Source organism: Boeremia exigua, assembly GCF_020726555.1.
Source record: "Boeremia exigua strain MPI-SDFR-AT-0100 chromosome Unknown C7974scaffold_7, whole genome shotgun sequence".
NCBI classification, from domain to species: domain Eukaryota; kingdom Fungi; phylum Ascomycota; class Dothideomycetes; order Pleosporales; family Didymellaceae; genus Boeremia; species Boeremia exigua.
Window position 1 is genome coordinate 1,095,754 of NW_025763524.1, and position 27,093 is coordinate 1,122,846.

The 27,093-nt window shown below is 56.8% G+C and overlaps 10 protein-coding genes across 10 annotated transcripts; 6 read left to right on the top strand and 4 right to left on the bottom strand.

Annotated features, from left to right (window-relative positions):
• Positions 1 to 3,521: 3,521 nt before the first annotated feature.
• On the bottom strand, positions 3,522 to 5,840 carry C7974DRAFT_202428 (transcriptional regulation of mitochondrial recombination-domain-containing protein). The gene is made up of 2 exons (XM_046136804.1): positions 5,108 to 5,840; positions 3,522 to 5,064 (listed from the first exon to the last, which is right to left on the bottom strand). The coding sequence occupies exons 1-2, from the start codon at positions 5,438 to 5,440 to the stop codon at positions 3,859 to 3,861; spliced, it is 1,539 nt and encodes a 512-aa protein (XP_045996299.1). The 5' UTR covers positions 5,441 to 5,840; the 3' UTR covers positions 3,522 to 3,858.
• C7974DRAFT_455699 (UV radiation resistance protein and autophagy-related subunit 14-domain-containing protein) lies at positions 5,595 to 7,508 on the top strand (the record flags this gene model as incomplete). Its single annotated transcript, XM_046145977.1, has 2 exons — positions 5,595 to 5,645; positions 5,712 to 7,508. The coding sequence occupies 2 exons, from the start codon at positions 5,595 to 5,597 to the stop codon at positions 7,506 to 7,508; spliced, it is 1,848 nt and encodes a 615-aa protein (XP_045996300.1).
• A 952-nt stretch (positions 7,509 to 8,460) lies between these two features.
• On the bottom strand, positions 8,461 to 9,258 carry C7974DRAFT_396213 (uncharacterized protein). Its single transcript, XM_046142053.1, has 2 exons — positions 8,999 to 9,258; positions 8,461 to 8,937 (listed from the first exon to the last, which is right to left on the bottom strand). The coding sequence occupies exons 1-2, from the start codon at positions 9,204 to 9,206 to the stop codon at positions 8,606 to 8,608; spliced, it is 540 nt and encodes a 179-aa protein (XP_045996301.1). The 5' UTR covers positions 9,207 to 9,258; the 3' UTR covers positions 8,461 to 8,605.
• Positions 9,224 to 10,031, bottom strand: C7974DRAFT_313344 (uncharacterized protein; the record flags this gene model as incomplete). The annotated part of the gene is made up of 3 exons (XM_046138409.1): positions 9,224 to 9,442; positions 9,614 to 9,667; positions 9,714 to 10,031. Coding segments are annotated over 3 exons (591 nt in total), but the record flags the coding sequence as incomplete, so codon positions are not given.
• Positions 10,032 to 10,213: 182 nt separating this feature from the next.
• C7974DRAFT_396216 (uncharacterized protein) lies at positions 10,214 to 11,615 on the top strand. The gene has a single exon (XM_046142054.1). It carries the CDS (start codon positions 10,388 to 10,390, stop codon positions 11,345 to 11,347), a length of 960 nt encoding a protein of 319 aa, XP_045996303.1. The 5' UTR covers positions 10,214 to 10,387; the 3' UTR covers positions 11,348 to 11,615.
• A 657-nt stretch (positions 11,616 to 12,272) lies between these two features.
• On the top strand, positions 12,273 to 13,425 carry C7974DRAFT_337516 (phosphoglycerate mutase). The gene is made up of 4 exons (XM_046139213.1): positions 12,273 to 12,321; positions 12,383 to 12,750; positions 12,812 to 12,968; positions 13,028 to 13,425. Coding segments are annotated over exons 1-4 (723 nt in total). The 5' UTR covers positions 12,273 to 12,320; the 3' UTR covers positions 13,225 to 13,425.
• Positions 13,426 to 16,151: 2,726 nt separating this feature from the next.
• C7974DRAFT_455705 (uncharacterized protein) lies at positions 16,152 to 17,274 on the top strand (the record flags this gene model as incomplete). The annotated part of the gene is made up of 2 exons (XM_046145979.1): positions 16,152 to 17,190; positions 17,240 to 17,274. The coding sequence occupies exons 1-2, from the start codon at positions 16,194 to 16,196 to the stop codon at positions 17,272 to 17,274; spliced, it is 1,032 nt and encodes a 343-aa protein (XP_045996305.1). The 5' UTR covers positions 16,152 to 16,193.
• A 400-nt stretch (positions 17,275 to 17,674) lies between these two features.
• On the bottom strand, positions 17,675 to 21,456 carry C7974DRAFT_425170 (DNA polymerase family A-domain-containing protein; the record flags this gene model as incomplete). The annotated part of the gene is made up of 2 exons (XM_046144462.1): positions 21,204 to 21,456; positions 17,675 to 21,153 (listed from the first exon to the last, which is right to left on the bottom strand). The coding sequence occupies exons 1-2, from the start codon at positions 21,403 to 21,405 to the stop codon at positions 17,675 to 17,677; spliced, it is 3,681 nt and encodes a 1,226-aa protein (XP_045996306.1). The 5' UTR covers positions 21,406 to 21,456.
• Positions 21,457 to 21,755: 299 nt separating this feature from the next.
• Positions 21,756 to 22,510, top strand: C7974DRAFT_414028 (uncharacterized protein; the record flags this gene model as incomplete). Its single annotated transcript, XM_046143773.1, has 2 exons — positions 21,756 to 22,248; positions 22,293 to 22,510. 2 exons carry the CDS (start codon positions 21,756 to 21,758, stop codon positions 22,508 to 22,510), a joined length of 711 nt encoding a protein of 236 aa, XP_045996307.1.
• Positions 22,511 to 22,664: 154 nt separating this feature from the next.
• On the top strand, positions 22,665 to 24,109 carry C7974DRAFT_455722 (lactate dehydrogenase/glycoside hydrolase). The gene is made up of 2 exons (XM_046145980.1): positions 22,665 to 23,214; positions 23,265 to 24,109. The coding sequence occupies exons 1-2, from the start codon at positions 22,947 to 22,949 to the stop codon at positions 24,002 to 24,004; spliced, it is 1,008 nt and encodes a 335-aa protein (XP_045996308.1). The 5' UTR covers positions 22,665 to 22,946; the 3' UTR covers positions 24,005 to 24,109.
• Positions 24,110 to 27,093: the final 2,984 nt, after the last annotated feature.

Sequence of the window (27,093 nt, forward strand, 5' to 3'; positions counted from 1 at the left end):
AGAGGTCAAAACAGGGATTCGAAATGTTTGTCTAGGCAACCCATGTGCGGTGCGACACCAAAGAGATGCATTGAGGATTTGCATGTCTCGCTCTGATCTCTACTTTTGATCACTACTCTCTTGACTGCCCTCACACCGTACGATCTATTCCTCCAAGACGCCTGCGCACTATAATGAAATGGGAAATGAAATCAAAACAACCTTGAACATGAAGCGCGAAAACTAAATGAAAGTCGAAGACACGCATGGGCGGAGAGGATCTCAGAGACCTTATCGCTACCATAATGTCTCGTTCTGCTGTGCGCTGTGCGCTCTTCTACTACTCTCCCACTACTCTTACCACACACGTCTATTGCCTTTTAAATGACAGCTGTTGCAAGAGAACGAGAATCTAGATCATCTCCTCGATACAATGGAAGAAGAAACACAGGCAGTCTATGTGCGGCTGAGACCCAAAAGCCAACTTTGGAGACTGGAATGTCTCCCCTCCCCCTGCCCCCCCGACGGCCCCCTTACTGCTCTCAATCTACCTACACCTACTACTGTCAAGACACCACGCCGTCGATACATGAAAGTGGGGAGATGAGAAACCAAATACGACTACGCGTATGGACTTCAATGAAAGCCGAGCATGAGGCTCATGTCCGGCGGAAATCCGAAACTGTAAACTAAAAAGGTGATGTCTTGCTGTGCGCTCTCTCCCTTTCTACTACTCTCTCACTGCACACATTCGTCGCCCCAAATAACACCTTGCTGCGAGAAATCAGGAATCTAAATCAACCCTTCAACGAAATTTAAAGAAACGCAGAGGCAGTATATGAGCGGTGGGAGTCTAAAAATCAAGCAGAGATGATGTAATGTCTTGTTGTGCGCTCTCCCGCCTTACTGTACACATCACATACATCACTCGAAAAACCCCGCCGTAGAGGGTTGGGAGCGAGATGCCGCGAAACCAGAAATCGGCCTGAACACAGAATTCAAAAGCTGGACAGGAGCTCCCGATGCGTGGCGGAGGTCCAAAGAAATTAACAGAATTGTGATGTCTTGCTGTGCGCTCTTCTGTCGCCTGCCTTCCGCCTTCTCCCTCCCGCCTTCTCCATCCAACTGCCCTCTTACTATATGTATCCATCTGCCCCCCCTGAAAAGTCGCGCTGTGGAAACGTGAGAGAAAGAAATTAAGAAACCAAACCAGCCTCTGCACAAGAAATTCAAAGACTACTACATGGAGTCTACATGCGGTGGGGATCTCAGTGGTCAACAATGACGATATGATGTCTTGTCAAGCGCTCCTTTCCCTCTCCTGCCTCTCCTGCCACCCTCTTACTGCTCTCTTGTTAATATGCACTGCTCAAAAATAACTACTTACAGCGAAAACTCGAAGGAACAAGGAGATGAGCAAACAAGAAAATATATCCGCCACTGCAAGGTCTAAAAACTAGAACTGCTTTGGGAATGTGGGGCGGAGATCTGAGAGAACAGATCGAAGCCGTAATGTCTCGCCGTGCTGTGCACTCTCCCCGCTTGCCTCTCCTACTACTCCCTTACTGCCCTCTTACCATACACATTCACTGCCCGGAAATAACAGCTTACTGCTAAGACTCGAAAGAATGAGGAAATGAGCACAGCAGGAACTATGCCCGCCTCTGCAAGATCCGAAAACTAGAACTGCATTGGAAATGTGCGGCGGAGATCTGAAAGAGAGGATTGAAGCCGGCATGTCTCGCTGCGCTGTGCGCTCTCCCCACTAGCCTCCCGTCTACTGCTACTCTTCACAGTCTGTATCCATCCGCCGGAAGCATCCTGAAAACCTGCGCCGTGAAAGTGAGAAGATGAGGATTACGGTAGCGTCGAACATATTGGGGTTCAAACCGCAAACGAACAGTGCCCATGGGCGGCGGAGATCTTAAAAGTGAACACTGACACCTTGATGTGCCGCCGTGCGCTCTCGCCTCCCACGAGAAAACGCGAAACCGAGGAGCAAAACTCGGCGCTGAGCAGGAAGCTCAAAATGCTGATGTGGCCATTCAATGTGCGGTGTGGTGGAGCTCCGAAAGAGCATATTGAAGCGGTCATGTCTTGTTGTGCCGTGTGCTCTGCTCTCTGCGCCTCTACTGCTCTACGACTGATCTACTACTACTCTCCGACTACTCTCTTTGCTCTTATTCTACTCGCACTACTCTCTTTGCACTCTCTGCACTCTCTGCTCTCTCCATCCTCTCCCTCTGTCTCAAAACACCCATTCACTCCCTCGAACCCGCTGCTCGAAACCGCTCACCCGCTCACCCGCTCAACCGCGCCCCAAATTCGGACTCCGAGCACACGACCTTAAGGCACGTATAGACAGCGTATGTCCGGCGGAAATTCGAGGTCAAACCTCGAAGATGTCACGTCTCGCCGTGTCCTCTCTGCCCACCACTCTCTGCTCACCTCCGTCTCCCCATGTACACGCATTGCCGTCCAAGGACCGCTCTGCATGGAGACGAGGAACCGCGAGATCAGGTACGCGAGTATCCGGAAACAGCCTCCGAGCACGACATGCACAACCTGTCCACGGAGAATATGCGCGCGATGCGGTACGTGACGCACGAAAAACCCGATTAATATCCATGTATGTGGTGTGCCACGGGTGGTGGGTGATCGGTCGCTGGAGAGGGAAGTGCCCAGTGAGTGTGATGTCTCGCTGTACTCTGCTCTCCCCCTTGTACGGCTTTCTGACTGCTCGCCTACTGTCTTCTCTGCTCTGACTGCTCTAGATCTTCTTCTCTTCTTTTATCATGCATAACCATCCGCTGCTTGAGATTACGAAACTGCGGAACCGCGAGACCAAGAAACTACGAAACCCCAAGCCACAAGCCTACAAACCCCAACCCACGAGTCAACGAATCGCAACCCGGCTCCTGCACACGAGACCTCTAGAAAGCGCACAGAAAAGAACGTATGTGCGGCGCGGTGCGCAACCCCCAAGACGCCACGTTCACCACGCTCACCACGCCATCAACCCCGGAACCCAAAATTCGAAGACTAGATCCCAACCCCAAAGCCAAAATACCAGGATCGACGCTTCCATGCGCGGCGCGAAGCTGAAGAATAATGCGATGGACGGCTCGCCGTGCGCCGTGTCCTGCTTCCCCCACTGTCTCTGCGCTCTCTGCACTTATACTGTACCCGAAGGCCTGGGAATCCAAAGACGTGGAGATGTGTACATTTAAACACCTAGAAATAGGAAGACCTGGAAATCCAAAGACCTGGAGAGCGGGAAATACAAAGACATGAAAGTCCGAAGACCTGGAGACATGAAGACATGAAACTATTGAACACATGAGAACCTGGACCCGACACAACCAGAAACCGAGTGGACAAGGTGTGATGTGCGTTGCATTGAACTGCATTCATTGCATTGCCTTGCGCTGTGCTGCGCTGTGCTGTACATGGATTGCCTGGTTCCGCGCGGGATATGCTCAATATACAAATACAGGTGCGAGGTTATGTTGTGCGCGTGCGGGTTTTGCACGGCAGAGTGACGGGATATGATATTGGCGGATTGGATTAGATTGGAGACATCAGGGACTGAATCATCAGAGGACTGAAGCATCGCAGTACGCAAGACGCGACGCATTGCAGGACCGGAGAAACGAAGGAGCGAGAGGACAAGGACCCAGACATCTAGATACATGGGGGGCTGGATAACGCGAGAACCGAAGAACTGATGGTATTGTACACGAGCCCGCGCCCGCGCCCTTTCGCCCGGGCGCGCGGCGGTGTGATATACTACAACCCCCTGCCATACTATACAAGTTAACACGCTCTGCTCGACCCACAAAGCCTCCCACGCACATCAACAAAATCCCGGGCTTAAGCTTAAGCCCTCGCGCTCTTAAACGGATTAACCCTCCCCAACATCCCCAACACGCCCGTCTTCTCCTCCTCTCTCCCCATCCCCTCGGCCACATGCTGCACCTCCTCAAGCCCCTCTCCCTCCTCCACACTCCCCGGCCTCAACACCCCCACAATCCGCCCAACCTCGGCCTGCTTCTCGACCTCAAACTCCTCCGCACTAAGATACGCCGTCGCGAACCTATTCTTATTCACGCCCAGCTCCTCGTGCGCAATGGCGTCGGGCCACGACCCCGCCGCGAACAGGGCGTCCTGCATATCGGCCCAGCGCACGCTTACGCCGTCGAGGGAGTACGGGGTGGGCAGGGGCGTTTTGAGGGCGGGCGGTAGGACGGAGCGGGCGATGGGGTGGGAGCGGGTGGATAGCTGGTCGCGGGCGGCGAAGGCGGCTTCGAGGGACTCGAGCGCGGCGGTTGCGGTTGCGAGGTCGGCGGTGGTCGCTTCGAGGGCGGTGCGCGAGCGCGTGGGGTCTGGGGTTGCGAGGCGGGCGCGCAGGGCGGCTGTTTCGTCGCGGAGCGCGGTGAGGCGGTCCTCGGCGCCGGGCTCGTTGGCGGGGGCCGCGAGAGCGGTGAGGTCCTGCTCGGCCTTTTTCAGCTGCGCGGTTTTGCGCAGGGCGTGCTGGACGCGCTTCAGTCGCGCTTCGTGTGAGGCGCGGGTGGCGGCCAGCGACTTCTGGTCGGCGTCCTTCTGCATGTGCTTCATCTTGACTTTTTGGTCCAGGCGGCGGATCTCGTGCTCGAGCCAGTTGGCGTTGCTGGTGGCGGTGGCGTGGGAGTAGGTGGTGTTGGCGGCGGCGATGGCGGCGATGTCGGCCCACTTCTTGTCGATGCAGGCGGCGGCGTGCTTCTCCTGCTCAGCGAGCGCGGCGGCCATGACGGCGCCGTGGGCCTCCTGCAGGCGCAGGACCTCGGCGATGTCGGCAGTGGTGTTGGCGCGCTGGTCCATGATCTTGCGGATGCGCAGCGACACCTTCAGCTGGGTCCAGCCGGGGTTCGTCTTGTCCCACGACGTCTCGTGCAGCTTGCGGAACTCGCGCAGCTTGCGGAAGGCATTGTGGCCCTGGGCGGCGGTCGGGAAGGTCAGGACGCAGTGCGGCTGCCACTCGTCGGGGCGCAGGGCGGCGGGGACCGAGTGCTTGCCGATGAAGGGCAGCTGGGCGAGGTGGTGGTCCTGATTGCATTAGCTAAGCTATTGACAGACAGCGGGCTCGTACATCCAGCAGCTCCTGCAGCGAGTACAGCACCTGGTTGGTGCGCACGCTGCGGAAGACGTAGATGATCTGGCCGTGGGCGGCGGCGCCGTCCGGGTCGACGACATCGCGCAGGGTGTAGGGCTTGATGGGCCGCACGCCGTACTGGCCTGTCGGCAGCGGCTTCGCCTTGACGTTGACGACCGTCTGCAGCTTCACGTGGCGCGGGTTCGACTGGCGCACGACGTACTGGGCGGCGCGGCGCTCGAGCAGCTCCGGGCGGCCATTGGCGGCGCCCACGAACGACACGGGCTTGGGCGGCAGGCGGTACCGCAGGCGGGCGAGGTTGCGGGGCATGGCGGCGGTGGGTGGGAGAGAGGGCGTGGTGCTGAAAGTTCGACGACACCCGCACGGGCCGCTTCTTGAGCTCCGACCCCCGACCCCGACGGCTCACGAAGCACGGCAGCCTGACGACGCACGACGACGACCGCCGCAGCTTCAGGACGCATCAATGGCCACTCCGGAGGCGCCGGCGCGCGAGCGGCCGTGGCTGCTGCCCTATGTGCGTACTGCCGCCGCCTGGCCGCGTCCTGTCTGACGCCTGTCTGACGCCTGTCTGACCGCTTAGAACCGCCGGCTGCGACACCTGCAAGGCCTCGCCATCCGCAACCTGACGCTGGCCCTCGCCCCGGGCCGCCCGCGCGGGAAGACGACCGACGACGACGCCCTGCCGAGCGCCCTCACGTCGCCGGCCAAGGCCCTGGCCCGCGAGGCCGCCGTCGCCCACTCGCGCTCGTCGACCGACCTCCGTTCCATCCCCGACGAGGACCGCTTCGATGGCCCGCCCCCGTCGCCGCGCCCGGTGCGCCCCAGGCGCATGCGCCGCCGCTCGACGCTCGAGTGGGCGAATGCGAGCCCGCTGACGCGCCAGAAGCGCCTCGAGGACATCACCGCCGGCCGCATGGCCGACACCTTCTTCTCCCTGCACGTCGACGGCGTCCCCGCGCCCGTGTACATCTCCGAGGTCGCCGAGAAGGCCATGAACCCCAACTTCAAGTTCTTCGACCTGGGTCCGTGTGGGCCGCCCGTCACGCGCCTCGACCGCCTGACCGTGCGCGTGTGGGCGAAGAGCGACCACATGCAGCACTGGCAGTTCCTGCTCGACTACACCGTGCACCTCGCGTCGCTGCACTTCATCGGCAAGACCCTGGGCGCCTTCCGCCACCCGCTGCCGCAGAACTGCCTGCTCTTCCACATGACCGACGGCATCTACACCAGCTTCGTCGACCTGCCCGTCGACGCGCATGGTGAGCTGTTCGCCCCGCCCAAGACGAACCCCGACGGCCGCATCGCCACCTCGTCGTCCTACGACGCCCTGATGCGCCTGTCGACCCTCGACGACTGCATCCAAGACGCCCTGATAACACGCGACCGCATCGCCGACGAGATCGAGGGCATCCTCGAAGCCAACCGCGCCGCCATGTCGACCCTCACCCGCGTCCCCGAAGCCGAAGAGAGTCTCCACACCGTCCAAGCCGCCGCCACCGCCGAGCACCGCCGCGTCCTCGCCCTGCGCCGCCGCCGCACCGACCTCGCCGCCAGCCTGCAAGCCCGCCGCGACAAAATAACCGCCGGCCGCGCCCTCACCGCCCTCATCGCCTCGGAGCTGCCCACGCGCCGCGCCCTAACCGCCGAAACCACCTCCGCCATCCACACCACCCGCGCCGCCATCCTCGCCCAGCGCCGCCGCCTGTGCGCCGACCTCGCCGCCATCTACCCCCTGACTCCGCTCCCCTCCCCCCTCGCCTTCACAATCCGCGACCTCCCCCTGCCCCCCGCGCCCCTCGACTCGACAGACCCCCCCGCCACCGCCGCCGCCCTCGGCTACGCAGCGCACCTCCTCGCCGCCCTCGCCCTCTACGCCGCCGTCCTGCTGCCCTACCCGCTCACCCTCTGCGGCTCCACGAGCTCCATCGCTGACCCGCTCGCCCTCATGTCCGGCGCCGGCCCCAACATGCGAGAGTTCCCGCTCTACAGCACCGGCGCGGTGCGGTTTAGGTTCGAGTATGCGGTGTTCTTGCTCGGCAAGAATGTGCAGATCCTGACTCAAGCGCTGGGGGTCCGCGGCGTGGGCGCGGGGGAGGTGCTCGGCGGGTTGAAACTGGCGCTTCTTGTTGCGGGGGGCGAGGGGGCGGTGCCGGTAAGGAGGGCGGGCGGGATTAGGGGGTTGTTGGGGTGGGGAAGGAAGGGGAGTATTGATAGTGTGGTGTCGCGGAGCAGTGCGGGAGGGGGTGGGGGTGGAGGTGGGGGTTGGGGAGGGGAGGCCGAGGCGGAGACGGATGCGGATCAGGATGGTGCGTCGGGGGCGCTAAATGGGAAGACCGCTGCTGCGCTGCCGGGGAGTCGGCTAAGGCCCGTCGAGTAAACGAAAGTACTCATGCATAACCACGGACAGTTAGGTCCCGTGAACACCCACACACCGCCCGCGTCCACGAACTCTTGTGCATACTCCTCGTGTCCCGTGATGCTGTGCGATATCCGACAGATGCCCATGTGAGTCACAAGCAGTCCTGCGAGTTCGCAGTAGCAGCAGCATTACTGAGCGTTTGCATGAGGGCATACACACACATACCCATGCCCTTCTCGAACTGTCCTTTCCAGATTTACCCCCTTGGACATCACAGCAGAGCAGAGCGTCATGCAAAAGAGCAGACAAGAGCGACGCAAAAATCGAACAGGAGCCACGAACCCGCGCCGCCCAGATACTCTTCTTCTTGCGCCGCGTCCGCACATGGCATTTTGAGTGTTGAATCTGGTATGATGCCCTACAAGGCCGGACAGAGCACGGGCGGCATAGCGGGGTAAGTTGATCTTTTGCAACACCGCATACCACGGCCGTTTCGCGTGTAGTCAGTAAGGGAGGGGGTGCCCATGGAGGGAGAGAGGAGTTATTGGTGGCATGCGTCGGATTATCGATTTCTGCGGCCGAGGCATGTCACATCGAGGCTCGCCTTTTGGGGCGCGGCAGGGAGTGTTGGTGGGGTGGGTGAACGTGTTCGGCTCTGCAAGCATCGTAAGCCCACCAGTCTCTTTTTCTGGAGGGTTTTGGGGTTTTGAAGGTGGTGGTGTTGGGGGCGAGCAAGAGGGCGCCGGCGGCATAGATGCAGCCCCTGAGATCTGCGACCGATATGTGGCTCTTTGAGGCGCGTCTCTTATGGGGCGAAAGAGAGCATCGGTGAAGGTGTGCAGATGATGGGCTTTGGTAATATATCACGTAGGCGCATCTCTTTCTGGGTTTCGGAGGAGACAGAATGGCAAGGCATGCGTGTGGATGTTGCGCTTTGCAGGTTTCACTTTCGAAATCTGTTTTTGGAAGATGGAGAGTTCTGCTACTAAGTTCCGCGTCATCTTCTCTAGATGTAGTATAGCCATTTCATCCCTCTTGCGCGTGCCAAAACGTGCCAAACATGGCCAGTGTAGTTGAAACTTGAGCGCTCGTGATCTCCATATAGAAGGCTCGTTTTAAGGTAACCTTAGCGAAGTCACTTTCTCATATCGTTTCTGACATGCAAAGGAAGATCGCCGCGTAAAGTGTCTAGCTGCCCGCTTCCAGTCAGGTGATTCCATTGCCTGTACAATACGTACAAGTTCTACATCTTCTGCAGGTGACCATTCGTTCGCAACTCTAGAAGCCGATGACTTTTTCTTCTTGCCTTTAGGCTTTTGAGGTACCGGCGTGCAAGCGTTTGTTGTGAGACCAAGTCCTAATGCTTGCAGGCTTCTGACTGAGGACTCAAGTCCCTCTGATGGGCCAGACACTCCGGGCATGTATTGGGCGCCTGGGCTTTTCTGATCTGTATCGAAGCCAGGTTAGACACTTCAAGGTCGCAAGATCCAAAATTGGTTGAGACTTACTCGAGACTGAGCAGCCGTGATGCTGATTGATCTGCGTCATTTCTCGGATAACTTCGCACACCGTCTCAAAGTCCTCTTCTGAGGTCTTTCCGAATTTGTTCATGTCAAAATGCGTACGTGAAAGCGAATACTTGCTCACGCCTTCAGATAACTCAAGGCAGCCTGAGCTCGCATTGACCACAAATCTCTGTTGCAAGTCAGCAAGCATGGAAATATGCCGTCTGCTCAAGAATTTACCATCCGGTTCTGCTGCCCAACTATGCTCCCAACATTACTTAACTTGAGCTCGTAGAAACACGCAACCTGTGCCTTGTTTGCCTGTTTCCGCGTTTTACCAAATTGATCAACTATCTCCTGGAGGAATTCATTCCCTGGCTCCAATATTCTGAGCACATCCGGCTGCACTTCATCCTCTTGATATTCCTGCCGTGCTGCCGCGAGCATCTCTATCTGACTCATCCCTTCAGCGCCCCTAAATGGTGTACCGAAGAAGACCAGCCCAATGGTCGACTTGAATATGTTAACCCACTTGCTCTCATCATGCCGTGCGTCTACAAGTGCCTATCAAAATTTAGTAATGGCTATACCTCGAAGTGGCCGGCTTACTTTCAATACGACTAGGCCGCCGAAGCAATGTGCTATAAAGAGGATTGGGCGAGAAGGATAGTCCTGATCAAGTCAACAATAATAGCGGTCTCGGATTGACTGGTTTTACCTTTCGCTTCCGCCGCAAGGCCAGGAGCAGTCGGTCTGCCACCGTCGACACGTTCTGCCGCATCGCTCCCTCTCCAAACCACTGCGACTGGTACCCGTATCGCATGATCCGCGCGTGTGGGACTACAGCTGGTAACATGCTCTCCTCAACTAGCCAGTTAACCCACTTCGGGCTCTCCCTCGTGCCCACATTCTTGCTCCAGCTATCGTCTGGATGTGCGCCGATGCCGTGGATTGCGATAACATCGATGGCCTCAGCGACGTCTGCTGGCACTTCGCGGAGCACTAGCAGCCCGATGTCATCGTCAGTCACTTGCCGGACCTGGACCCGCGTCAGCCTGGCACACCGTTCAATGCACGTGCCCTTCGGTCCGTGCAGCAACCCACCATTGCTGTTCTTTCACTCGCACTGTGGGACAAGAAATAAACACCGTCAGTAACAAACAAGTAAAGAGGTGAAAAGCTGGAAGTCTGCTGGTTCAAAGGTAGCCAGGCTGAGACACGAGGCTGAAGATGGCTAAATGACCATGGCTAACAGCCTGGCGCTTAAGTGCGTGTGCTGGCCTGTCGCGAGGCTGAGCTGGCTGGGCAGCCGCTGCAACGAATGTATCAGCGCTTCTCTGGCCAGTCGCGCAATCAGACGTCTTTGCCACGACATTCTCTCCGTTCTCAGCCATGCCACCGTTTTCGAGAGCGACAGAGCTGGTTCGCGATCTTACACCCTCATCTGGTTCCCCAGACGGTGTTCTGCCTGGCCAGCCTTCAATTGCCCTGAACGATGGACCGCAATTGAGAGTATTTCTCGAAGATGACTTGTGCTCTCAAGACCTTGAGACCATGGCACCCCGCTTGTGGATCCTGACCACCCCGTCCAGCGACAACATCAACGCCCTGCATCGACAATGGGTCAAGGGTCGCGAGATCATAGTCACAGAAGAGCCTCGGCTGCATCTGGTGTGGATACACCACCGCATCTTTATCAAGCCCATCCCACGATACCTTCTGTCGTATGAATTCTGGGAGAGCTACTTGGACGAGGGTTCGAACAAGCTAGACAAGAATCGGAGCGACATTCGCAAGGCCGCGGCTGGCTTCCTCCGTACATACAGATACTTGATTCGACGCGAGACCGACTTCAACATTGCTCAGCAGGAACATCTCCGTCTGATCCCTAAAGACGTCGATTGGGCGGCCTTCTGTCGCTTCACGGCAGAGCTCAGTAGCATAGACGACTCTGCTGTGTCGGGCCGACACTGCTACGGCGAGCTGAGGCTGACACGACTTAACCTCTATGCACCGCTGCTGCTTCGCAAGTTTCACTTTGAGCAGATGCACAACCAGTATAGCGACTTTTTCGCGCGACTGTACGGGCCTATTCTTTTCGTATTTGCTCTAGTCTCCACAGCTTTGAGCTCTATGCAAGTCGCGCTTGCGGCTGAGCAGCTGGTGACGGTGCAGTGGGTTTCTGTGTGGTATGTGTCTCGCTGGTTCAGCATGTTGAGTCTTGTTGGAAGCGCCATTGTTACTGGGTGGTTCGTGCTTCTCTGGCTGTGGATGTTTTTGGATGAGTGGGTTTACACTTCGAAGCGGAAGTTGCAGAAGCGGGCGAAGGGTGTAGTCGATCCAAGGTGCTGACAGCTGGAGGCTTACGTCATAAGCACTCTAAGCAGAATGTTGCGGATTCGAAGTGTGCAGCGAAGCGCGGGCGTAGATTTGTAGACGGCTGATTGCAAAGACGTTTTGGTTGAGCAGACCTCGGTTCTCGATATTGTTGCTAAATCTGTAGCGGACGGAGGTAGAAATAGAACACTGATGATCGTTGTGATTATCGGTTTTGGGAAGCACATGTCACAACGTCCTTCATGTTTGCATGCGAGCGTGCAGATGGCGAGGAAGAAACAGAGAGCACCAACAATATGCTTACTGATCTCGGCTCTAGGAGACACATGTGCGGAAAGACATGTGACTGTTGATTATGATATGTTGCCTACACAGAGATAGAAGCAGAGCGTACAGACGGCATGATGTTTTCGTCGAGTATCGAGAGACATGTATTCTGAGGTATCCAAGTTTCCAACTCTGTGGTCAATTCTTTGAGGAGGCCTGTTTGATAGAATAGGTGGAAGTGCAGAAGCAGAGCAGACCAGCATACAACGGGCGGACCAGAAAACATAGGCAACGAAAGGAGTATCAAAGTAGACTGGGACATGTGATCCTTGGTTCTGGACTTCAGGAACCCTAGTCCATGAAGTAGATCGAGATGCAGAGCACAAAAGACCGAGGAATCAGCATGTAATGACTAGAATATTTCCAAGCGGATTAAACAAGCTACAAACAATCCAATGAACGCAACTTGACCGTCACCAGGTGCGAGGATTGTACGCGGAACAAGTCAAGGCAATTCGCGTCTGCGAGCAGTACGTGATATCTAAGATCCAGTTGTTTCGTGTCTGCCTGTGGGTTATCTGCATGATTGTTGCGGCACGGTACGAAGTACGAAGTACGAGCACCGACCCACTATTTTACCTGGGTGCCTAGGTACCTCTTCCCACGGGCCCCCCTCGCTGACGCTTCGCCGCACTTTCCACTGACACAACGTTAAGACAGAAGTGAGTGATGCAGCCACAGGAACTCAGTATTACAATGCTGATAAATTTGCTTCGCGCATAGTGGCACGCATAATCCACTGTGTCAGACATGCACAAGGAGTCCACAATCTTTCATACGCCAACCATGATATTCCAGACCCCTCGCTCACGCCGCTCGGCGAGTGTCAATGTCACGACCTCGCGAAAATGTTTCTGTACCACGATAATGTTGAACTTGTGGTAGCTTCGCCCCTTCGCCGTACCCTCCACACTGGCTTGTTAGCGTTCGCGCCAGAGGTCGCGCGAGGTGTTCAAGTACTAGCCTTACCGTTGTTGCAAGAAGCAAGTAGTCTTCCATGCGACACTGGCAGCGATGTTGCGACGATCGAAAAGGAGTTCAAAGATACCGTAGTAGACTTCAGCGAGGTTCTAGAAGGCTGGCAGGTGAAGGTAGGAGTCGACCATGCACCCCAGACCGGATGATACAGTACAAGCTTAACTAAATTTACAGGAAAACTCATCACTTACAACTGCTGCACTACTTGATAGGGCCGAGAAAGCCCGGCAATGGCTTCTTGCGAGACAGGAAAACAACATCGTTGTGGTCTCGCATGGCTGCTTTCTTCACTTCCTCACTGACGATTGGTATGACTCGGTGAACACGCAAGGTGCGCATTTGACTCTCATAAAGTCCCTTTGTGGATTTTCGCTAACACTTTTTACTTAGCCACTGGATGGGGGAATACAGAGTTCCGTTCTTACGAACTCTCGGGTGGCCCAGAAAGCACTTCATTAAGAGAAACTGCCGAATCGAGGTCGAGAAGGGGATTGAAGGAATTTGAGCAGAATTTTGAGCAGCAAAATCTGGCTGAGAAGAAGATCACCCTCGAGACGTGGCGAAAGTGGGGCATTGTTACGGGTTGAACTTTGTCAAGGGTGAGTTGCACCTATCTTTTACACTTGCCAGCGTTGCACTTTGTACACAATGAATTCATGATTTCATCTGTGCGTGCAAATCCAACCAGAGAAGAATACATTTCACGAGGAAGCCTCATCATTCGAGATGAGCAAAAGGTCGACTGCAGCTCTTCCTGCGCCAGACGGGTCACGGTTTGTGAGCAACAGGATGCGAATACTCTTTGAGCGTTTGACAAACAATATTTCCATAGATATATATCTTAGAGCTCTCAGAGCAGGACGAGAAGGATTGTTTGACATTGAGCCATATCTTAGAATGAGATGTGTAGATGTCGGTCGGCACGCGCTCGATTAACATGCTGCGTTTCTGTTTAGATTGCGCACGCCACACTATTCTTACAGCAATTAGTATGTCTACGAAAAATAGAAGGAAGGTGAAGCGGCCATGTGAAGTTGATGTATATTTTTCAGCGAGCCCTGATGTCGATTGAAGCTCACATGACGAGAGGTAAAGGTTCGATGCAAGAGCTAATTCCTTCTGTAAAACTCATGTTCAGAGCAGAAAAAAAAACCGGACATTATGATGCCGACGAGCACCTTTTGAACACTTTCTAACGGTCAAGCATGGTAATTGAGGCTGGCTTGATACATGTGCCTTGGAGCAAGCTTCGAAATGAGACCAAAATCATTCGAAAATATCAGACAGATAGGGAGATAATAGAATCTTTTCTTAGACTTTGGTGTAGCCATACGGTCGCAAGACATACCTTTAGATGAGCAGATACCACCACGGCAGGCATCCAGAAGCAAAGAATCTGTCAGCACCAGCGGTGTAGTCGCTGAGGAGAGAAGTGTGCTTAAGATCCCGAATACATGTGTACCCTCATGTCCAAACATCAGCCTGCCGGGTAGGAACATAGATGTGCAGCTCGCCAGACACGACATGTGGTTCTTCCAAGTTCATTTCGAGACCTTCTAGATATAAGAGATTTTTCTTCCGGAATTGCACACACTGCAAATTTTTCGGCCTTCCATTCGCGGAGAAACATGTGCTTTAGTACCATCTGAGTAAAAGCAAAGATTCCAGTAATACAGCGAGGGAGCAGCAGACATGATGTGGAGCCTCCTGACTTTGAACTGACACAAGAGCGAATTTCAATGCCATGCAGGAGATCTGTTTCGAGTATGAGATCCGTTGTGAGGATAGGGTCCGTTTCGAGGATAAGAGCAGCAAGCAACAGACACATCAGAGACTTCGTATCCTTTATGAAAGAATCATGACAAGGAAGCTTCAAACAAACAGCACACATAATGTTCACCGTCTTCAACTTTTCGTTCGTTGGCATTGCAATATGCAAAACTTCCATGGCGTGTAGCTTTCATTGTGAGATAACGACCTCCAAGAGACAGAAAGAGCAGACATGCAGTCTCTTGACCATGACTGCAATCAAAACTTATAGGCCAGAAATTGCGTGTAGACGTAGTCTCCAAGAACACCGTTTTCGATTCAAGACGGGGACCCAAGGCGAGGAAGTTCATTTGTCCAGCGAACATAACTGTTTGAGATCAAAGATAGAGGTAGAGCGTTCTCAAAGAGAAGACATTCATCAACGTTTTGTTGATTTGAAGATTCGATGCGGCTTTGGTGCAGTAGGAGGTCGATTGCAGAATTGATAGCGCAGATTTATAGACGTCCGCTCCGGCGCTACCTTATGTGGACGTGACGTTCAAAAGAGTAACATGACTAGGATTTTTGAGTTCCGGCGTCACATTTGGAGATTGTGTGGCTCACAAGTAGATCATGAGAGACGCGCGGCATGAACACGCCAGATTGACCAAAAGTCGGGGAGGAAGCTGGTAAATACATCCTTGGTTTCTGGAACGGGAGAGGGGGAAAGAGGCCATTGAATTTGCAGTTGTAGATCGAGGGATGATAACAGCAAACCACAGCTCGAGAGCACGTCATGTGCCAGCTTCTACTCAATTTCAATAGTGGTATTTCTCACGCTCTCGCTCATGTTTAGAAGAACCAGAGACTGAAGCATGGACCTTTAGTCTTTGTCATTTTCAGACGGCCTCCACAGCAGAATCGGGACAGAACATGTGTCAGCCAGTGCGAACTTTCATTGAGTGGACATGCCACGATCCCCCGGATAATACATGCAGCCGGCAACAGAAGACGGGCATGATATATTGCCGAGTGGTTTTAGACAGAAAAGGCGCTATGTCCCTGCTTACCGCAGCGCAGCAAGGCCAACGCAGGAGCAGGACGACCACATACAGTTGTCTTGAAGGTTTTAAGAAATGTAACGTGCAGAGAAGGTACCTACGGGGCAAACATGAACGCAACACCTGGTAGAGGCACACCAACATGATGATGTTTGAATTGTCTTTGAGATGCGATGCATAAGTGCGACAGACCGAAAGCATGTAGTCGAAGTTTTGGCATTCGAGATGTAATGATGGTGGAGCGGGTAACAAGAAGAAGGGTGGAGCTCAAGAGTTTAAGAGCTTGAATACCGGTTCCCATTTTCAAAGGTCGGAGCGGAGCTGCAACAGGTGCATGTCTAATCCCAACTCATCAAAATCTCGAATGAGGAAACTTTGCACAAGCGCAGAGAGAACGAGGACATTCAATCGGGATTTCGTCATTTGAAGTGCGACGAAGGCTGAGTTGGTGGTGGGAAAGATGGCGGAACTCAAGAGCTGGAGAGCTTAAATACTGGACCCCATTTAGAGGATTTGGTGCGGCAGTGGGGTTGATGTAGACGGAACATGTCTGGTTCAAACTTAGCTTTCGGGTCCAGGAGAGCTGAACCATGGGTCGGGCGGGATCCGAACCAGTGCAGGGTTCGACGCTAATTCTAAAACTACTACATGTAGAAATATTTCAACGAACTATGTTGATTGTAATACTTCGAACAGAGTTCTGAGCCGTGCAGTATCTGCGACAAAAATCTCCAGCTTCACCCGCGATGGCGCTGCGTCCCAGACACTTCACTGAGGAGGAAGTCGCGTCTTGTAACGGCAAAACAGATAGAAAAGCCGGAATCAATGATCGTGTAGAAGAGCTCTCTGTCCATGCCTCCGATCATAATCAAGACAGCAAAGTGCAAAGCGAAGATGCCAGCGACATCGACGACACTGAAAGAGACAACGACGAGAACTCAGACACCGACTCCGAGGATGCCTACAACTCCAAGCACCACTCCCCCCCTTCCCCCTACCAACCACATTCGCTACCACCCCGCCCATCCGCAGCCGACCTCTCCACCCTCCGCACCCACCTCAACGGCCTCCACACCATCCCACCCCGCCCCCCATTCCGCCCCCAACCCACCCACCCCCCTCCAACAACCCCCTTCACCGTCATCGGCCGCGGCACCGCTGGCACCGTATTCGCGATCCCGGGGACCGAGTTCGCGCTGAAAAAGGGGTCTGTGAGGGCTTCGATCTGGGCAGATAGCCAGATGACCAACATCGCCTGCAACGCTGTCATGGAGTGTAAGAGTACGCTTGAATACCATTTCCCGGGGCTTTCGGTGCCGCGGGTGCCGCGGGTGCATGACTGGGTGGTGGAAGGGGATTTGGAGGAGTGGTGGGACGCGAACGGTGCTCGCTTCGTCAACACGCGTACCGCGCCCGGTATCGACGACGCGAGGCGCGCATACGTCTTCCGCACGCTGCGCATCCCGTCGCTCCCCCCGCCTGCCATCGCCGCCCTGATACGCGCGTACTTCCACCCCGACGCCATCCCTGCGGCGCTGCGCGCGCCAGCTAACACGCCGTGCCTCGTGCGCCCGTACCTAGGCCGTCGCCGCTCAGCGAGAGAGATCAACGAGTTCCACACCTCGCTGGAGAATTTCCCACTGTACCTCGACCAACTCCTCGACATCGACACCAACCTCGCGCAGTGCGCTGCGGAAATGGCGTTCTTGAAGAAGCAAAGTACTGTTTATGGGGCCAGACAGCGTAGGCATAGAGAAACAGGATGGGTTGAATCCACTCATCATGGCACTAGAAGAAGACTGCTCAACAGTTCGACAACCGCATTAGAATAGTTGAAGAGAAGAAACCCCTTCTTCTTACAATAATCTACTGAAGTATTCCAGCAATTCACAGGTGGTTCATCCAAGTGCGTTGAAACAAACAGTATACATCCAGATAGAAAGCGGGGGCGGGTGCGGGGCACACACATACACTGGAGGACAGGGGCGGAGAATGGACGCGGGTGAGATGGGCAGTGACAGTGGTATGTTAGAGATAGCGTGGCATACATACAAACATACATACACATACAGGACAGTATAGCTACGCCGCCCGCTTTTCCTCGACGCGTACCGTAGACCAGAAAAAGCGTACATAAATCCTCCACACATACATATGATACAGCAGATCTCACACACCAACCCCAAACCCCACACCCAAAAGCCCGGGTCAGTGATGCGCCACTGCACTACCGCACGACCCCAACCCTCCCCCCCGTACTCCGCGGATGCACGCTCCACCTCCCCAATCCACTGCCACTGCCACTGCTACTCCCACTCCCAGCCCTCCTCCCCCTCCCAGCGGCACCAGCGCCCCCAGCGCTACTAGGCTCAAACACCTCCCCCGCACCCGTCCCGGCGCGCTCTTTATGTTGTAGAAGGAGGAGGTGGTGCCAGATATCTTTCTCTTGCTCTGTGTCTTTCGCGGGGTCGTGGACGGCGTGCCAGGAAGCGTATGATTCCTTGGATTTGGACGCGGACGGTTTGGATTTGGACGTGCTGTGCTGCTTCGCCTTCGTCTGGACCGTCGCCTCCGTCTCCGCCTTGGTCTCCGCCTTTGGCTTCGACTTGGGTTTCGCCCTCGGCTTCGGCTTCGCCGCGACCTGCGCCGCCTCCGCCGGATACCTTAGCCCCCTCAGCGCATCCCGCAACTCCGCGTCCGACTCCGAGATCTGCGCGCGCACATACGCCAGTGCCTTCGCGCTCTCCGGATCCGCGCCCAAGCCCGCCATGACCGGGATCCGGGGTGTATACGCATAGTCCTGGGGCCGTGGCGGATCAGTAGGCACAACAGCGGGGTCGAGGCGCGCAGCGGCGCCTTTGGCGAGCAGGGCCTCCATGTCGAGGCTCTCGCCGTGAGGCAGCGGCGTGGCGTGCGAGGGCGTCACGCAGTCCATATCCACTTCCTTGCGCAGGACGGCGTCGATGTCGACAGCCGAAAAAAACGCGCACGACTGCGGGAGCTCGTTGATGCCGACCTGCTGTGCGAACATGGCGCGGGTCCAGAGGTTAGCTGTCTGGAGAGCGAGCGCGGCGCGGTATTTATCCTCTTCCTTCACCAGATACCGTAGTTCGTCGTGCACGGTGAGCGCGAGGCGGGCGTCGATGTTGTAGCGCCGGGTGAGGTACGACATGGCGACGATCAGCAGGTGCAGGTAGTCGACGCCCGAGGACTGGATGGCCCAGTTGATGCGCGAGGTCATGAAGCCGCCCTTGGACAGGTAGCGGCGCTGCAGGGCCTCGGTGATGGCGGCGCCCAGGACGGGCGTGCGCGGGCGGTCCTGCTCGGCGAAGGACTCGAGGGTGTTGAAGACGAGGGACTCTGTGCCGCCGCGCCAGAAGGGGCGCTCGTGCAGCTGCTTCCGCGTGGTTTTCTTGCCTTTGGTGTTTTGATAGAGCGCGTTGGCGGTATCGGTGGTCTGGCTGTCGGTGAGGCCGGGGTTGAACTGGCGGAGGAGGGTTGCTGCGAATTTCAAGCCGGCGCCGTAGATGCGGCCGTAGTTGAATACCTTGGCGTCGTTGCGAGATATCCCCAGAATACCAGCAGTGCGCGAGTGCAGATCAGTCCCCGCGGCCTTGGTGCCCTCCAGCGTCATGAAGCCGACCGCGTTGCCGCCGTGGAGCTGGAAGGTGGCGTCGCCAACAAGACTGGCGATCCACAACTCCTCCGAGTCGACGTCGGCGCCGACAAAGCAGTAGCCCTGTGGTGCTCTGACCATCGACTTGAGCTCCGAGCCGACGCGGTTCTTCTTGGCATTGCTGGCTGTCAGCCATGTGTTCTCAACGGCCCGTCGTGTAATGGTGCCCATGGGGATGATCTGCGGCAGGATAAAGCCGACCTTATTCCCGCGCCCCTTGCCCGACGCGGACGTCAGCTTGGGCGTGTCGGGCACTTCACTGCTGTAGACGGCCATCTGTGACATGATGCGGTCCCTCGCACTGATCCAGTATGAGCACGACGCGTTCATCTCGAGCGCTTCCTTCGCATACGTGTACTCGGACGTCAGCTTGCCCTTTTCGAAGAACTGGAGGTAGCTCTTCGCCAGCGGGTTGGTGCAGCGCGCCTGAGGCCCGTCCTTGTGGGGGATCTTGTAGTAGACGTGCTGCTGATCATCGCGCAGCTTCAAGTTCTCCTCCTCCATCATGTCCAGCTCCTTCATCCCTTTCTCATTATAGGCAAAGACTTCGTCGGCAGGCACCTGGTACGTCCAGCCATACACGTCCGACCACGTCAGCGGATTCCCGTCCCATGCAAGCCGCAGCAAAATTGGAGCGACTCGTGTTCGTATTGTAAGATTGATCGGCGCGTCGCTCTTCGGAAACAGATCTTTGTACCATTTGGGCATGCCCGGCATCTTCTGCCGTGCTGCCGGTCTCGGGGGATCGTCCTTCTTCTTGCCCTTGACCATGCGGATCTCCTGGCCAGACCAGTCGAGCTGGCTCAGCCAGGGGTCGCTGTTGTACACGTCCGGCTGGTCCTTAACCTCCAGCGCCTTCTCGGCCAGGGCGACGAGCCGCTCTCGGACGGCAGTGTTGAGCTTCTGGTAGGTGGCCTCGGCGTTATGGATGTAGGCATCCCAGGTCTCGTTGACGGGCAGGATCTCGGCGGCCATGAAGCGCAGGGCGGCAAAGCTGACGGGGTGCGGACACGTTTCGATGAACAGCGGGAAGACTTTTTGGTAGACGCGGTGGGTGACCTCGACATCGGCGGCGCAGTAGTCGAGCAGCTCTTCCAGCTTCTCGAGGATACCGGGGCGGTCGAGCTCGCCAAAGTACTCGCGCTGGGCCTTGTCGAGGGTGATGTTGCAGTGGAACTTGGCGACGTCGCGCAGCGAGTTGACGGCGCTGCGGCCGATCCACAGCTCCTCCTCCTCGTCGGGGAGGGCGCCGGCGTCGAGCAGGGTCGACAGCTCGGCGTTGTCCTCGGAGGTGGCGATCTTGTCGCGCAAGTCGCTGTTCTTCTTGTGCTTCATCCACGAGGGGCGCTGGCGCGAGCACATGCCGTTGGAGGCGACGTGCAGCGACATGGTGTCGATGAAGCAGTTGCTCGACTGGCGGATGTCGTACTCCTCGGCGATGCGGGCGCGGTCGTAGCCGACGTTGTGGCCGACGACGATGCGCGGGACGGTGGGGTCGCCGAGGGGGATCAAGTGGCGGTCGGACTTGGACTCGCCCAGCAGCCACGGCGAGACCCAGGCGTACCAGGCGGAGGGGCTGACGGCGCAGGCCATGCAGGCAAACGACGTCTCCTTGTACATGACCTCGGTGTCGAAGGTCAGCATCTCCTCGTTGGGGGCGTCGACGGGCTCGGTGCTGCCGTCGGGGTTGTAGCGCGTCCACCCGCTGCGGCGCACCCACTGGCGCGGCTTCGGCGGGGGATTCGCCCAGGCCAGCTTCTTCGCCATGCTCAGGAACGGCTCGGCGGCGTCCATGCCCAGCTTGTGGAAGTGCTCGTCCATGGAGGCGCCCTGCAGCGCGGGCAGGTCGAGGGCGATGGGCGGCGTCGAGTCCTGGTTCTTGCCGAGCAGGTCGTGGCGCGTCAGGTGGTCGCGCGAGAGAGCGACGAGGGCGGGGGGTGGTTGTGTGGCTCGGCCGGGGAAGACCTGGGCGTGGACATGGCTGGAGAGGTGCTGCACGCCGATTTCGCTGAAGCGGGCCTCGGAGGGGACTGCGGTGTCATGTCAGGCGGGTGGAGGTAACGCACAGAAGGGCGCATACCGCTGAGGGTTTTCCTGCTACTCGGGGTGTCTTTCTTGCTCGGGGCGTCCTTGCTCGGGGTGTCTTTCTGGCTGCTCCCGGCCTCTGTGGATGCCTGCGTGGCGGCGCATCGTCGCGGGTTGGCGGCGGCAAGCGGGCGGTCGACTCGAACGGCTCTCGGGCGCGCGGCGGTGGTGAGGGTTCGACAGGAACGGCAGCGCATTGCGTCTCGTTACTGCATGGCGGCGTCTCAGCGGCGTGCTCGGCGTGCTCGTGGTGGAGGTCGCGGCGCGCTGTCGTCATCCGGTCGCGTTGACACTGCTAGCCCGCCCTCCGCGCAGAAAAGCCGGCGAATCAGCGTTGGTGGGGCATGCAGCCCTACCCGCCGTCCCTGGCGCTCACCAGCGAGGCGGAAGCGTCCAAGCTCCATCAGCACGGCGGCCGCTCGGAACGATCCGTGAGCGCTGTCACGCACCGTCAGCGCTGTCGCCATACACCCGTGAGCTTCTCATCCCGCGCCGTGACCGCCTTGACACCGCGTTGTCATGCACCCGTAGACCCTGCCTCGCCACCATGTCGGCCTCGGGCGCGCCATTCGGCAACTCTTACACGCCCACCCCCGACTGGCCCTTCCCTCGCGCGCCCGACCCGCCCGGCTTCTTCGACAACCTGCTCAACCCCGCCGCCCGCGACCCCTTCGCCTACCCCGTCACCTCGCCCTACGACATGTCGCGCCCGCAGCCCGGTCGCCTGTCCAACGGCTACGTCGACCTGACCTCGCCGCACGTCGACCTGACCGCCCCCGACACCCCGCCGCGCCGCAAGCGCTCGACCGCCTCGCCCGGGCCCTCGGCGAAGCGCCAGAAGCGCCCCGACGCCACCCCGCCCGCCGCCATCGAGCAAATCGACCTCTCGCAGGACGACGACGTCCTCGCCGTCCTGCAGAAGCAGCGCGAGCACGCCGTCGCCGCCCAGGCCAAGCCCGAGGAGATCGTCGCCGCCTTCAACACCTTCAACTGCGTCATCTGCATGGACCGCCCCACCGACATCTCCGCGACTGCCTGTGGTGCGTAATTACCCAGGTCGTGCTGTGCTTTGCTGACGCCGCAGGCCACCTGTTCTGCCACACCTGTCTCATGGAGGCCCTCATCGCGGGCGAGAACCGCGCGGGGCCCGGTGAGCCGCGCCGCTCGCAGTGCCCCGTGTGCAGAAAAACCATCAGCCGCAACAAGGCCACGGATGTCATTCCGCTGCTGCTCAAGAAGGGGCTGGCCTCGCAGCCGAGGCGGAAGGCGGGCGCGAGCGCCGCGAAGACGAAGGTACAGTGAGACATGGATTTGTGCTGCGTTTGCGCGGGATAACATTGTTTCGTGGTTGCATTGGTCCACTGCATGCGCTGCATAGCGCACTGGAATCTCCTCCGGGACCATACTAAGGCTCACAGGCTGCGGCAAAGCAGTTACCTGTTTCTAGGAGACGGGGTCCCCCGCGCAGGCACACCGCGGTCGAGGTGATACACATCTGAGCAGACCACCACAACACTGCAATGTGGAGCACACTTCACTACACGGACGGGCGATGGACCACAGGCCACAACAGGTGTGCATCCCAAGTGTGCTATTACGGAGGAGGAGGAGTCTAGACTACTGTGGAGGCCGCTATCATGACGTACACGACCATGACGTATCTGTGTACAACAACAATAAAATAATTCACTTAACAGCCAGGCCTTCTGCATAGCCACTCCCTCGTCAATCCACCACCATGCCCGACTCTAAGCTCACCTCCTCAATCGCCATCATCGGCGCCGGCGACGTCGGCGCCACAATCGCCTACTCCCTCATCCTCAGCTCCACCACCTCCGAAATCCTGCTCGTCGACCCGCAAGAAGACCTCCGCGACGCCCAAATCCAAGACCTCGCCGACGCCGCCGCGCACACCAACACCCCAACCGCCATCCGCGCCGGCACCCCCGCCGAAGCCGGCCAATGCGACATCATCGTCTTCGCCGCAGGCGCGAAGCAGAAAGAAGGTACTCCCCTCACCCCATTCCACGTATCCGCACCCCCGCTAACAGCCCAGGCGAATCCCGCACCGACCTACTCAGCCGAAATAAGAGTATTCTAGAGTCCTCGCTGCACGACATGCGCCCCTTCGGCGCCCACACCGTGCTCCTCCTCGTCGCCAACCCCGTCGACACCCTCACCCAGCTGGCCCAGCGCGCCTCCGGCCTCCCCACCCCCCGCGTCTTCGGCACCGGCACCACGCTCGACTCCGCGCGCCTGCGCTCCACCCTCGCATCCCGCGCCCGCGTCGCCACCAGCGCGGTCCACGGCTGGGTGCTCGGCGAGCACGGATCCAGCCAGGTGGTTGCGTGGAGCGGGGTGCGGATCGGCGGTGCGGCGCTCGAGGCCGCGCTGCCGTCCGGAGTGTCCGTGGACAAAGAGGCTGTGGCCGCGGATGTGAGGGATACGGCGGCGCGCGTGATTGCCGGCAAGGGGTCGACGAATTTCGGGATCGGGGCTGTGGCGGCGGGGTTGTGTGGGAGTGTGCTCCGGGATGAAGGGGTGGTGCGGGTGGTGAGTTGGTGGCACGCGGAGTTGGGGGTTTGTCTGAGTTCGCCGGCGGTGGTGGGGCGGGGGGGTGTGGTGAGGGGGGTGGATGGGGGGTTTAGTGAGGAGGAGAGGGAGGGGTTGGAAGAGAGTGCTAAGGCGCTGAGGGGGGTGCTGGAGGAGCTTGAGAAGGAGGAGGGGGAGGGGAAGGGGGAGAACGAGAAGAACGAGGAGAAGGAAAAGAACGAGAAGGGGGAGGAGAAGTCATAGTCGGTGTTTTTGTGGTCGACCACGTGACTGAGACTTACAAACGCGGACAGCCGTGTTCATGTCCATCCTTGTCTGCAGCTATGTGTCAGCATGCACGAATCCACGTACCACCAATGCACGCACACCTCCCGTGCACCGCCCACCGCCCACCGCACACCTATAAAGCCCCCCACCTATCGCCATCACTCCCTCCCCACGACCCTCCCCTCTGCTCTCTTCCTCCAAAAGTATCCGAATACCTTTGCATATGTGTGTTCTCTCTGCTTCTCCCCAATTACGCCTTCAGAGCATGTTATGTGTGCTTGCTTCTGCTTCGCTTTCAAAATACCCAATTACCCGGAGTTATGTCTGGGCGTGTGTCTGCTTGTGATGTTTGCGGTGTACGGTTTTTGCTTCTCCAAAACGACAAGACGCATTTTCATGGCTGAGTGCGTCGCGTCTCACGAACCTCACCTCTTACTGCTCTGTTCTGCGCCTGAAAATTATTCTTGGCGATCGTATGGGTGGTTGCCTTGAGTGTCTGCCTTGAATTACCAAGCTACCTTGACTATGTGTCTACCTCACGGCTCACGTGCACTACTGCGCAGCCTTGCAAACGCAGGCGTATATCGTCTCACCGCGCTGCTGTTGTTCTTGCGCTACAACCCACCTCGCTTTTCTCTTCGTCTTCTAAAGCATGTCTAAGGGTTTTATATGTCTGTCTGCTCTCTGTCTCTCCCTAAAATGACATACTCGACAAGTGATGTGTCTCCCTCGGGCCTGACGGCTCATGTGCACTAGCGCGCGGCCTCGCTCAACGCACACCCATAAAGTCTCCCACCCGCCACCCACTCTCTTGCTACAATCTACCTCTCTTTCCTCTTCTTCTTCTAAAGCATACTCGAGTTCTACCTATGTCTGCCTGCTCTCTGTCTCTTCCTGAAATCACGAACAACGACCAGGCATGTCTCTCCCTCATGAGTTATGTTTACACTGCACAACCTTGCGCAATGCAGGCGTATGAATGCTACGTCCTGCTGCTGCTGCTCTTGCGCTGCAATGTGCTTCTCTGCTCTGTTTTGTATTCAAAGACGGTCTACGCCAACATATGGGTGCCTGCTTTCTGCTTCTCCCTACGATAAAATTGCAACCCCGACAGACTGATGTCTCTCGCTCGGGCCATGGACACTACCACATAGCCTCACCGGGCAGGCGTGTAAATCTCTTACCCTGAAGCTGTTGCTCTCTTCTCGATTCAAAGGTTCCATGACCCAATCCATGGCTGCCTGCCTCCTGCTTCTCCCTTGAATCACAAATCCCATCGTGCAACCCGGGATGTCGCTGCCTCACGACTCACGCGTTACACCGCGCACTCTCGCGCGTATAAAGTTTTACCTCCTTCTGCGGTTGCTTTCTCGCTACACCCCTCTTCTCATTCCGAATCCAAAACCCATTCGTCTTCTGACCATGTCTGCCTTCTGCGTCTCCCTCAAATCACAGTCACGTCATATTCAATATATGTCTCTCCCTCACGACTCACATGTCACACCGCGCACTCTCTTGGGTACAAAGTGTTACATCCTGCTGCTGTTGCTTTCTCGCCACAACTGCTTCTCTGCTCTCTTCTACATCTAAATCCTGTTCAGTGAGTATGGATGGTTGCTTTCTGCCTCTTCCTCAAAGCTCAGATGCATAGAGCGATGTCTCTCGCTTGGGCCTTAGAAAGCTCAAACTGAATCTGTGAACGTCTGTTGCTATTCATAAATCCAGCAATCGCAGCTTGATGTTGCTGACACGTGGGGGTGGGTAAAGCTTGCGCTGCTGCTGTTGCTGTCTTGTTCTGATCTACTGCTCTGCGCTCTTCTGAATCGAAAGCTGAAAGGTATCGTCCCATGGGTGCTTGCGGGCTGTCTCGCTTCACGGCGTAGGTGTACTACTGCGCGCTCTCGAGCGGATAAAAGCTCGCGCTGGGGTTGTTGTGGTTGTGGTGCAACCTGCGACTGCTGCTGCTCTCTTGCAAGTTAAAATGCCATGAACGATTCTGACATGAGAGTTTGCTGCTGGTTTTCTTCCAAAACGCACACTTGCCTGGTTCATGTCTGGGTGCGCCTTCCCTTATAATTATGACATTTGCGCTGTGCATTCCTTCTGCTTCTCATCCAAATAAATGTACAATCTCCATATGGCTGGTTGTGTGCCTTCTCTGTCGACACGTACTCCTCTGCTCTCTCCTAAACACAAATCCTGTTGGATCACTCTGTATGGATACTTGGGTTCTGCCTGTCCTCTGAAATGTCCAGATGATGGACGCATGGCTGAGTGCCTTCTCTCTCGCCACTTACTTCTCTGTCCCTTCTAAATTTAAACCGCGTCAGACTGATCCTATGGGTGCTTGGGTTCTGCTCCTCCTTGAAATCATAAACATGATTCTCTATGCTTGGGTGGGCGTGGCTTCTTTCTTGATATCTGCTCTTTCCCGCTTCTTCTTGCGCACGAAATCCGACATTCACCCCCAAATGTTTTGCTAGGTCCTGCTCCTCCTCCGAATCTTCAACAAGGCAGATGAATGCCTGGGTGTGCCTTCTCTCTTAACACTTACTCCCCGGTTCTCTTCTGAATAATCTCAGCGGTGAGTATTGGGTGGGTGCTTAAGCGTTTCTGCTTCCCGTCCAACAAATCGAGGTGCATGATCAATGTCTGGGTGTGTGACTTCTCTGTCGATACTTGCTCCCCTTCTCTCCTCTGAACCTAAAACATAGCGACTACTATGTTATGTGTGCTTGCTTTCTGCGCCTCTTCCAAATAATCGAGGTCCACAATCAATGTCTGGGCGTGTCCCTTTGTACGGCATTTGATCCTCTCCGCGCTCTTCTGCGCACAAAAAATATAATCTGCCTTATCATGCGCGCTTGAGACCTGCTGCTTGTCTGATTATGGCGCATTTCTGGGTGTCTGTTCTTACAAAGTTTACTACGGTCGCTGCTCTCTTCTACCTCTAAAAATGGCCTTCGATCTTCTCATAGGTTCTTGCGCTCTGATCATCCTCCACATCATGGATACCATCCACTATGTCTGGGTGTGTTCTCTCACGAAATCTATTTTCTTACTGC